The sequence below is a fragment of the Neomonachus schauinslandi genome, chromosome 3 (assembly GCF_002201575.2).
Source record: "Neomonachus schauinslandi chromosome 3, ASM220157v2, whole genome shotgun sequence".
NCBI classification, from domain to species: Eukaryota; Metazoa; Chordata; class Mammalia; order Carnivora; family Phocidae; genus Neomonachus; species Neomonachus schauinslandi.
Genome location: NC_058405.1, coordinates 119,438,880 through 119,450,787, shown reverse-complemented (window position 1 = coordinate 119,450,787; position 11,908 = coordinate 119,438,880). Strand labels below are relative to the sequence as shown.

At 50.3% G+C, this 11,908-nt stretch overlaps 1 protein-coding gene across 1 annotated transcript; it reads left to right on the top strand.

Moving 5' to 3' along the window:
• Nucleotides 1–6,169: 6,169 nt before the first annotated feature.
• Nucleotides 6,170–11,271, top strand: NR4A2 (nuclear receptor subfamily 4 group A member 2). The gene is made up of 7 exons (XM_021702924.1): nt 6,170–6,236; nt 6,720–7,585; nt 8,385–8,514; nt 8,918–9,081; nt 9,964–10,166; nt 10,559–10,737; nt 10,884–11,271. Exons 2-7 carry the CDS (start codon nt 6,722–6,724, stop codon nt 11,138–11,140), a joined length of 1,797 nt encoding a protein of 598 aa, XP_021558599.1. The 5' UTR covers nt 6,170–6,236; nt 6,720–6,721; the 3' UTR covers nt 11,141–11,271.
• The last annotated feature ends 637 nt before the right edge of the window (nt 11,272–11,908 follow it).

Here is an 11,908-nt window from a genome sequence, read left to right as displayed (position 1 = left end):
CATCGGGCTCCCTGCTCAGCGGGGAGTCTGCTTCTCCCTCTGACCCTCTTCCCTCTCGTGCTCTCTGTCTCTCATTCTCTCTCTCAAATAAATAAATAAAATCTTTAAAAAAATGTTTTACATATGTGTCAATGCATTCTGCTTAATATTGGTTAACATCATAAAAGACAATGTAGTAACACGACTTTTCTAAATGCTTTTCTGAGGTCATCTAATAGCATATATTGATAGAATTAATAATTTTGTCACTTAATTTAGTTGGTTTCAAAAGAAGGAGCTCTTTATGCATAAGACCAATTTTTACTCCTATTTATTTTAACTTCTTAAGAAAAGAGAACTTCATTGGGGATAACTTTACACATTTATACATGGCAATAATTTAAAGTTGTATCCAAAATCTGGGCCCTGAAAAAAACTAGTGTTGTCATTCTAATTGAGTTACAAAGTAGCTTGTATTCTAGAATCTATGTTTAAAAAAGAATCTTGAAGGGTTGTAGTCATATAAATGCAAAATTTCAGTTTCTTTTAGCCTAAAGCATCCTTTTAACATTTTCTAAAAGGTTGTTCAGTTCTACATTTTGATTCCATTATATGTGTAATTAAACCTCTGTGCACAAAAGCATTCTCTTATGTACTAGCAAATACACCCACAGGAATCCTCTTCTAAACTATAATTTATTTAAACATGTAATCATAGGATTTTAAAACATGCTTTCATTTTTCCAAACTATATGCCAATTTGAGCTACTTGGTGACAAAATGAGAGATTTTATTACTATTTTGATTTTTTTCCCCCTGTGACCTAACAGTGAGTTAAACATGGGCAGGAGGAAAAAAAAAAGAAAATCTATTGTGAACCTAATTCCATGTGTTAGACTGTTTCCCTTTTTAAGAAAAATGGAAAAGAATAAAAGACTTGTAGTTATTTATGAATTCCAGCACAGTATGAATATTTGGGCCTGCAGCTTGCTCTCCTAGGGTTTGGCCTGAGTAGTGAATAGCTAGCTGGTGAGTGAGGGTGTGTGTGTGTTTGTGTGTGTGTGTGTGTGTGTGTGTGTGTGATCGTCCTGAACGTTGTGGAGTCAGGCCCCCTACTGACAGCATCAGTCAATTACAGACATCGGCGGTTCTACTGAGACTTCGTTCCATCACAATCTGGTGGTGGGGGGCGGGACACAGGAGTCTGGAGTTCTGAGCAGGGCCCTTTTTTTACACTTTATGATGCCTGCGTTGTATGCTTCCCACCCCGAGCACATCTGAGCCCTACCAAAAATGCTAACCCCGGAAGTAGCTTATCCAGTAATTGGTTTAAATGAGTTTGTCAGTCTTGCGTCCAGTGTGTCTTCCTAAGAAGTAACACTTCCCAGGAACTAGAATAGGAATTTGAAGAAGAGAGAGAACTCATACAAGTTGTAGGATGCAAGGGGAAAAGTCCACCTTTTCCCTCTTTTTAATGTTCTATCTAACCCCTCCATTTCCAGTTACTAATAATAATTATAATAGCTGCTGTGAAAACTGCCTCTCAGTCTTGGGTGCATTAAGACTTGGGCAAGGGCTCTATCAAGCCCGACTCTACAGGTTGCTGTTGTAGAATGACGCACCACGCTACAATGTTTGTGTTCTTCAGAGCTCACTGTAAGGACTCCAGAACACTTTCCACTCTCTGAGAGAGAATTCTCAGGTTGTCCGCAGACTCAACCCAGGCTAAAGCCAAGTGTTTTTAAGGGCCATAAAGGAGGAGGAACTTGTGCAGGGAATGTATCTACTTAGATGGGCGTATTTGTGTGTGGAGGGTGATAGTTACAACCTTAAAGTTCTCCTGGCCCCCGCTTTCCGAGGAGTATATTAAAAAATAATAACCGCCACCCCAGCGTGGCTGCGCTTGAGTTTCCGACTGCCTGAAAATAGCTGCCGGGAGCCTGGCCCACCGCTGGGATCAAGGAAAGCTCCTCCTGGCAGCGCCCTGCTCCCTCGCGGAAGAGGAAGGGAACCCGGGAGGGCGCCACCGAGCTAGAGCCGCTGCTATTTTGGGCCCAGCCCCGCGGGTGCGTCAATGCCTGCGCCCCTGCGTCACCGCCACCCCCACCCCTTTCCTTCTCCCCTGCTCTCCAAACTCTCACTTTTTCCCTTTCGTTCGCATGGAATCGCTCCTGCCCACGGGGCGCTGACGCTACCGAGCTCATGCTAATAGGCTATTCTTCGCCCTCCTCCCCTCTTCCCCCTACTCACACATCCTCACTCGCTACAACAGCCCCCCCTACACACACACACACACACACACACACACACACACACACCCCTCTCTCTCTCTCTCACACACACACACACACACTTCCTGGTTTTATTTGTACTCCGGCCCGCTGGGGCACCGCTGAGCCGCGGAGGCGGCGGCGGCAGCAGCGGCAGTCGCAACATCTGGGGGAAACTTAAGGTGGTCACGCAGGTTTTCCAGAGGCTGCGGCGCAGAAGAGCCCCCGGCTTCCCCAGGCAGCCGCAGGACACCTGATGGCTACGCCTCTCCAGCCGCTGGGGAGCGAGCAAAGGCTGGGGTGCAGATTAGAGCTGAGCAGCTCCAGAACGCGGATAGTTCCCCGGCGCTTCTGGCCCATGCAGGGAACACCAGGATTGGGGGCGGGGGGAGTCGCCAAGGGGCTCCCGCAGCCTGGAAGCGAGCCACGCCGAGGGAGGTGGGGCGGCTGGAACTCTTCGCGGCCAGAGAGGGGGACGCTTCGGAACCCTCTCTCCCCTCGTCCCAGCCTCTTCCAGCGTCCCCGGGAGAAGCCCTGAGAGGCCCGCCCTGCTCCGGCCCGAGGAAAGCGAAGGGGGCTCGCTCTCGGGAGAAGCGGCGTCTCCTTTGCTAGAAAGCGCCTCGCGCCCTCAGCCTGGTGGGTGGACTGGCTTGCAAAGTGGAGTTGGCGGTGACTGGGGCGGCCGCGGGGGTGCGGCGAGCTACCACAGTGCACCGGGTCCCTCTCCTGGAAGGGCTGGGCGCACAACTTTATGCTAGCGGAGATACCCCACCCCGCCCTCTCCCCATGTTTTGTCTTTCCCTCTTGGCTCTGAGACGAGGCTTCGAGAGCCCTTGTGCTTCAGAGGAGGGTTGATTTATTTCTCTACAACTTGTGTTAGGGTACGAGTTGGTGGGCATTGAGGAGTGTCGAAAGTATCAGTGTTAGCCAAAGGTGAGGTTAGAGCACCTTTCTGCTGAAGGCGCACCTGTTGCCCGCTGCTCGGCTGTATTGTCTGAGAAAGGAAAGTGGGCCATGCCTCACTCTGACTTTCGGGATCCCTAAAGGTCTGGGTCACTGTCTACCTGTTCCCCTCTCTTCCCCTTTCCACGCACCACGTCCTCGCTTGCACGTGGGCACTGCAAGGGAAGAAGGGAACATAGAGAACAGGCCCTACCCAGTCCCTTCCACCTTGGACTGTGTGTGTCTGTGTGAGGGAGGGGGGCGCGGAGACAGAGAGAGAGAGAGAGAGAGAGAGAGAATGCTAACGCCAAAGGAGGAGGCCTTGGACAGGAAAAGGGAGAAAAGGGATATGCATCGGGCTAGGGAAATCCCACCTTAATTGCCTGAACCCTTTGAGCTTCTCGGGTCATGGGACATCTGTCCGCGCTTCAGCTAAGGGGGGTGACAATTGTAAGTGGATGAGGTTAGGGCACTGCCAGGCACACCCCATCCCTCACCAGTCCAGGTGCTGGCTACCTGGCCCACGCCAGCGTTCCCTTCCGCCAGGGGCTTTTGTTGCACCCTCCCCCACATGTGAGCCGCCGGGCGGCAGCGGTGGCCCGGGGTTTAGGGGAAGGCGAGGTGAGATGTCGCGGTGCTGCGGGCTGCGCGGACCTGAGTGGAGAGGTCACACCTCTTTCGGAAAAAAAACAAAAAAAGGAAGAAAGAGAAAGAAAGAAAGAAAGAAAAAAAAAAAAAAAACAAGCTGGCGACCAAGGTGAACCCAGAACGGTTCCCACCTTAAAATCGGCCCTGCTCGTGACGTCAGGTCGGAAATATACCAAAGCGAGAGCCGGCCAGGAGTCCGGGGAGCGCGGCGGCGCGGCGATTGGGCGGCGGGCCGCTGACGCGCGCTGACGCGCGGAGACTTTAGGTGCATGTTGGCAGCGGCAGCGCGAGCCACATAAACAAAGGCACATTGGCGGCCAGGGCCAGTCCGCCCCGCGGCTCGCGCTAGGCTCCGCGGTCCTGCTCTCTTGCCCAGCCGGCCGCCTTCTCCTGCTCCCTCCCGGCTCCTGGCGACTAGGTTACCTTGGCCCCTCTCGCCCACCCCTCCCAGACCCTGCTACCAGGACTCCCAGAGGGAACTACACTTCGGCGGAGTTGAATGAATGAAGAGAGACGCGGAGAACTCCTAAGTGAGTAGGTACAGCCCGTGCAGCTCGAGTTCCTTTATCCTTCTTTCTTCTTTTGCACGTCTCTTCTTTCCGCATGGGTGGTACAGGTTTTCTCGAAGTGGGCGCCAGAGGGTCGGAGCGCGAGTGGGGCCGGAGGATGGGGAATAGGTGCGCGCGGCTACGGCGGTCATTTGTCCGAACTCCAGCTTTGGCACTAGGGGGGAGTTGGCTCCCAGGAGGCTTCTAGGCTCCTCATTGGTGGACGTGGATGGGAGACTTGCACAGTTTGGGGAGCTGTGGACTTGCCCGGGGATATGTGCCCAAAGTTTGCTCTTAGAGTGGAATTGATTGTGACCATTGGACAAGGAGACTCCCAAGTCCTGTATATACGAGGGGCCTGGACGCTACCCACAAAGTGACAGGGAGAAAGTTCTCCAGTTTATGTGTTGCTTGGGAACTGTGTCACCGCGGCTGGCTGGTGTGCCAGTGTTTCCTGGGTATTATTGAATGAGGGGTGGTGTTGGTGTTCGTAGAGTGTCCTATTACTAAGTTGCCTGAAATTTCTGGTTTTGACACATGCCGTGCTTGTGTATGTGAATACGTCAGAGAGAGAGAGAGAGAGAGACAGACAGCGGAGATACAGAGAAGAAAGAGTACAGTTATGAAGCTGCGAAGTTACCAGGAGGTTAATATCCAGCACAGGCATATAGCTCTCAAAGACTGTGTGTGTCATGGGTCTCCTTTCTTTTTACTTTTTCTGATTAACCTTCCTCCCCAGGAAGCAAGGTAATGGGGGAGGGGGGAGGAGAATAGAAGGAGTGGATGTTTGGCTTTTTTCATTAGTAATAAGATTGTCTATGCTCTAGAATGTCTTCCAAGTGGCAACATCTGAAAATTACTAGGATACAAGATTGCCTTGTTCCACCGGCAGGTAGACAGATTGTGGAAGGCTGTATAGGCAAGGTGTTCGGCTTCCTATGTTGGGAAGCGCTTCTAACCTTGGTGCCAATACCAGATAAGCAGTGTTTCCCTCCCTCTGCAGTTGACCTAAGATGCTCCTGGAAAAATAGGGTCTCCCCTTCCCACCCCTTGGCCATTAAAGATGTTGAAAAACAAGTTTCCTGGAGAAGTGAATGGCAATTCACCTGTATCCTCAATCCCAGTGTTCTGTCAAAAACACTTAGGAAATCCAGATGCTTCCATGCAGATTGCCTTCAGGGCTGCCCAGGCCTTGAGGGCATTCTGTAATGCATAGGGATGGAGGGAGAGATTATTTTCTCATATTATATTTATGACTTCTACTTTCTTTACCCCCTCCCGAAAGAAAAGCTAGTTTCACCACAGAAAAATTTAGGAGAAATCCAATGCTGTATTTTATTAAACTCTAGTTTCTTCTTATTTGGGTCTGAATGAAACTAAAATGGAAATGACACTACCCTCCCATCCCCACTTCCACTCCCACCTCCACCCCACCCCCACATTTTAGGGTCCAATTTATTACATCACAAGTATTAAGTAAGTACATGAAGTACCTTTTCTCCTTCAGAACCCTCTCTCTGCAAGGATTTACACAGTGCAATGGGTGGCATTTTGTGTTGTTTACAGTCATCTCTTCTACACATTCATTTTAACTGCTAAGTTTGGTAAAGGCAACACAATGAAACAATCAAGGAGGGCATAGAAGGGCTTGCCTGGTGACCCTACAGATGGCCAGCTGAATCTGTCGGGAAAGTCACCCTGAAGCTTCCTGTGTCTGTATTTCAGGGAGGAGATCCGACAGGCTGGACTCCCCATTGCTTTTCTAAAAATCTTGGAAACTTTGTCCTTCGTTGAATTACGACACTGTCCACCTTTAATTTCCTCGAAAACGCCTGTAATTCGGCTGAAGGTTAGTGCAACTTCATTTCTTTCTTTCCTTCCTCCGAGTTCCCTGAACATCAAGAAACAGGGCAATACGATCTCCCTCAGCAAACTCTGTAACTTAATATTTTCCCGGCCCATCATCATCAGGAACAACATTCTCGTTTTGCAATTCAACCTCATTTCTAGAATGAGCTTGCTGAACCCGAGCTTCAGAGAAAAGGCTCATATTAGCGGGACTGTTTTTGTGAGGGGGTGAAGGGGGAGGCGTTTGAAGTATACGGGAATAGAGACCCTCAAAAGCTTTCTAGCTCTGGGTCCTCCTTGGACCAGCCTTTCCATGCCCTGCACTGTTTTGCCCCGCAGCATTCGCGCTCTCCGCCCTTCCTCTCGCGTCCCTACATGCTCTCTGACCGCCGCGGGCTGCCGGTGTAGCTCCAGGTGTACCCGAGCCCGGGAGAAAGTGTTCAGTTGACCAGGCTGAGTGTATATTACCCTGTTTCATTTCCAGCCATGCCTTGTGTTCAGGCGCAGTATGGGTCCTCGCCTCAAGGAGCCAGCCCCGCTTCTCAGAGCTACAGTTACCACTCTTCGGGAGAATACAGCTCCGATTTCTTAACTCCAGAGTTTGTCAAGTTTAGCATGGACCTCACCAACACTGAAATCACTGCCACCACTTCTCTCCCCAGCTTCAGTACCTTTATGGACAACTACAGCACAGGCTACGACGTCAAGCCACCTTGCTTGTACCAAATGCCCCTCTCCGGACAGCAGTCCTCCATTAAGGTAGAAGACATTCAGATGCACAACTACCAGCAACACAGCCACCTGCCCCCCCAGTCCGAGGAGATGATGCCGCACTCCGGGTCGGTTTACTACAAGCCCTCCTCGCCCCCGACGCCCACCACCCCGGGCTTCCAAGTGCAGCACAGCCCCATGTGGGACGACCCAGGCTCTCTCCACAACTTCCATCAGAACTACGTGGCCACCACGCACATGATCGAGCAGAGGAAAACGCCCGTCTCCCGCCTCTCCCTCTTCTCATTTAAGCAATCGCCTCCCGGCACCCCTGTGTCTAGCTGCCAGATGCGCTTCGACGGGCCCCTGCACGTCCCCATGAACCCGGAGCAGGCGGGCAGCCACCACGTGGTGGACGGGCAGACCTTCGCTGTGCCCAACCCCATCCGAAAGCCCGCGTCCATGGGCTTCCCAGGCCTGCAGATCGGCCACGCGTCGCAGCTGCTGGACACGCAGGTGCCCTCGCCGCCGTCGCGGGGCTCCCCCTCCAACGAGGGGCTGTGCGCCGTGTGCGGCGACAACGCGGCCTGCCAACACTATGGCGTGCGCACCTGTGAGGGCTGCAAAGGTTTCTTTAAGGTGAGCGAGGACGGGGGCGGAGAAGACAGGTAGGGGCCCCCTAGTGCCGGGAGCCTCGGAGTGCGCGCTCCGCGGTGGTGCAGGCAGCCCAGTCCTAGTTCGTCCAACTCCCGGGGTCCGCGGAGGCTGCCCTGCAGCCGCCCACGGCCTATGGCCGAGGCCTCTGGGTGCTTGAGAAAGGGAAGTAGCTAGACCGGGAGACCTGGGGTCGCATCCCCCCCCCCCCCCCCCGCACGCAGCTGACCCCGGCAGGCCCCAGCCCGAAGTTGCAGAAGCCTGAGTTGGAAGAGGGTCATTTGCATGTGCTAGGAGCTGTCTTCTCTGTTCAGATTGAAATTGGTTAGGACAGAGAACCGTGTCTGAGCTAACCAAGTGGAACAGAATTCCCTGTGGTCAAATTAAGTGATCTCTTTATTTCGCCATCCTGATTGAATAATCTTATCATTTTAAATAGAGAAGGTCTCCAAGGAATGTAAATAATATGAATGCCCACGGATTTGTATTTACTGAGCGTCTCCTTCTCCTTCTCTTGGCATATAAAACACAGCAAGGAGCGGCAAGGTTAGCTCAAATGTTAACGCTATCAATTTTCTCCTGTTAAATGCCCTGGGGGAGGAAAACGAAAAGAAAGAGAAAGAAAAGGAAAAGGAAAAAAAATTAAAAGGAGTTGTGTGTATGTGTTTGTTTGTGGGGAGGAGTGTAGATCCCAGCCATTCAGAAATTGTTCCTGGATTCCCTCGGTCGCTGGATTTTCAAAAGAAAAAAAAAAAAAATCGGTCTATATTGTCTTCTTTTGCAGCGCACGGTACAAAAAAACGCAAAATACGTGTGTTTAGCAAATAAAAACTGCCCAGTGGACAAGCGGCGCCGGAATCGCTGTCAGTACTGCCGATTTCAGAAGTGCCTGGCTGTTGGGATGGTCAAAGAAGGTAGGTCGGGACAAGCAGCCCACTCCCCCGTCTGCGCCCGCGGGAAACTGCCGCTCCTATCCCAGTCCTATTTTCCACTTCCCAGCGCTGGGGGGTTGTGGGGGGGGTGTCTCCGGGTTCCCCCTCATCCGCGTCGGGCCTCGCTGACCCCGCAGCTGCCTGCTTGCCCATCCTGCCCTGGAGAAAGCAGCCAGGCCCTTCTCGCCCATTTGGAAGAAGACATAAAACAACCCCACATTTTTTTTTTTTTTTAATGCTTCTCGTCAGTGAAGGCTTTACAAGCGGTGGGACCCTGCGCAGCCCTGCTGGGCGCCCCGTGGCTGTGGCCTTCCCCCGGGAGGGGCCGAGGCGGCAGCTGGGTCCCGCTAGGGGGAGCGACGCTAACCCATTTATTCCTTTGCAGTGGTTCGCACGGACAGTTTAAAAGGCCGGAGAGGTCGTTTGCCCTCGAAACCGAAGAGCCCACAGGAGCCCTCTCCCCCCTCGCCCCCGGTGAGTCTGATCAGTGCCCTCGTCAGGGCCCATGTCGACTCCAACCCGGCTATGACCAGCCTGGACTATTCCAGGGTAAGAAGCTGGCGGGGGTAGCATGTGGACAAACCGACAGATGGGCAGGACCCCTTCCCACACCCATCACTAAGCCCCAGACTCAAGCAAGGCTGTGGCTTTGCAGCCCTAAGCAGAGCCACAGCAGACAGGCGACAGACAAACCATGTTGCTGGGAGTGTAGACACGAGGACAGACAGAGAAGAGAGGACAGGCCACAGTGATCACATCTCTGGGAGCCCTCCTTTTCACTGCCATCATACACACATATACTCACACACTAATGCCTCTAATGCCCAAACCAGAGGATGTGCAAAATGCCCCCCACTTGGATTTTATCCCCAATCTTCCATAGAGATGCTTTAATCCTCATCCTCTGTGGCACCCTCCGGGTGGGGGATGCCTGCTTGGGGGTTGGGGAAGGGAAGGAGAAAGGTATAAGGAGTGGCATTGGGGTGGGGAATCAAGTGGTCAGATTCCTTTTTTACCCCAGCTGTGAGAAATGTGTGGGCTTTAATTGGAGGAAGTATGTCGGGCAAACCTAGAAGCCACTGCAATTTTATTAAGATTTGCAAAGGGCGTCTCTGCTCGAGACCCACTCTGGGACTGGCATGAATACTAACGTGTCAATTGTTTTGTGGAGATAAGAGTGAACGTTTCCCAGGGCTGGATGGCACTGTATTTAGTCCGTATGGAAATGGTAATTTACATATTTAAAGCAGCGACCTCATAGCACCATCCCTAATTGAATTAATTGCCCCGGAACATCTAATTTCCTTACTGGTCAGAGAGAGGTTTAATTGTTATAAAAACCTGGCTCCCCTACTAGAAGCGGGGTTAGCAATTTCACGGGTTATATATTTTAGAGAACCTCATTAAGTGCTTTTTAAAATGAAATTCCAGTTCCAGGCGAACCCTGACTATCAGATGGGTGGAGATGACACTCAGCATATCCAGCAGTTCTATGATCTCCTGACTGGCTCCATGGAGATCATCAGGGGCTGGGCTGAGAAGATCCCAGGCTTCGCTGACCTGCCCAAAGCCGACCAAGACCTGCTTTTTGAATCAGCTTTCTTAGAACTGTTCGTGCTTCGATTAGCGTACAGGTAATGGAGGAGGCAACCCAGGGAGGCTGGGAAAGGAGGAGGAGAGGAATAAAGAAGAGAAAGAAAGAGGAAAAGGGGAATCAAAGGGGGAAAGAGAAAAGGACAGAAGAGGAAAATGAAAGAGGGGTAGAAGAAGGAAAAGATAGTAGACAAAAGGAAGAGAAGGGAAGGAGTGAGACCAGAAGCCTTGGATGAATGGAATGGAAGTGGGATAGGGGGCGTTCTTGATTGTTATGAAATTAAACCCTTTCAAGGTCTACTGGTCTACATTTTATTAACTCTTCCGTAATTAGGTACCTCTAAATCCCTCATTTATTGCTCTTCAAGTAATTAGTTGTTTAGCTTTTCTCTCTCTCTTTTTCTCCCCTCTCTCTCTTTGGTATTAATTGCAGGTCCAACCCAGTGGAGGGTAAACTCATCTTTTGCAATGGGGTGGTCTTGCACAGGTTGCAATGCGTTCGTGGCTTTGGGGAATGGATTGACTCCATTGTTGAATTCTCCTCCAACTTGCAGAATATGAACATCGACATTTCTGCCTTCTCCTGCATTGCTGCCCTGGCTATGGTCACAGGTCAGTACTTCAAGTGCAGGGCACGTCTCCAAAACTGCCCACCAGGATTTGTCCCGGTTTTCCCTTGCCACTGATCCTCCCTGCTTCTGCCAGCTAGCTAACTGCTTTGTGTGTTCCTCTTTTGTTTCTGATTGTGTTTTCTGCAGAGAGACACGGGCTCAAGGAACCCAAGAGAGTGGAAGAACTGCAAAACAAGATTGTAAATTGTCTCAAAGACCATGTGACTTTCAATAATGGGGGGTTGAACCGCCCCAACTATTTGTCCAAACTGTTGGGGAAGCTCCCAGAACTCCGTACTCTTTGCACACAGGGGCTACAGCGCATTTTCTACCTGAAACTAGAAGACTTGGTACCACCGCCAGCAATAATTGACAAACTTTTCCTGGACACTTTACCTTTCTAAGACCTCCTCCCATGCACTTCAAAGGAACTGGAAAGAAACCTAAAACTATCCAGAGGGGGCAAGTCACAAGGCAGAGATATCCCCATGAGCTGCCTCAGCTCTAGCTGGCCCCCACCCCCTCCATAAAATCCCAGTCCCTTGATCCTTAAAGAAAAAAACAAAAACAAAACAAAACAACAAAAACTGTTGCTATTTCCTAACCTGCAGGCAGAACCTGAAAGGGCATTTTGGCTCCGGGGCATCCTGGATTTAGAACACGGACTACACACAATACAGTGGTATAAACTTTTTATTATCAGTTTAAAAATCAGTTTATTGTTCAGAAGAAAGATTCCTAATGTATGATGGGAGATGTTTGGCCATGTTTGGTTGTTGCAGTTAAGACAAATGTAATACACACACACACACACACAAACACAGAGTCACTCACACATTGTAAGGGGACCCACAAGTATTGCCCTTTAAAAGACTTCAAAGTTTTCTGCTGTAAAGAAAGCTGTAATATATAGTAAAACTAAATGTTGCGTGGGTGGCATGAGTTGAAGAAGGGAAAGGCTTGTAAATTTACCCAATGCAGTTTGGCTTTTTAAATTATTTTGTGCCTATTTATGAATACATATTACAAATTCTAAAAGATAAGTGTGTTTGCAAAAAAAAGAAAAAAAGAAAAAAAGAACTACACAAAAAAGGGACAAGCATGTTGATTCTAGGTTGAAAATGCTATAGGCACTTGCTATTTCAGTAATGTCTATATTATATAAATAGTAT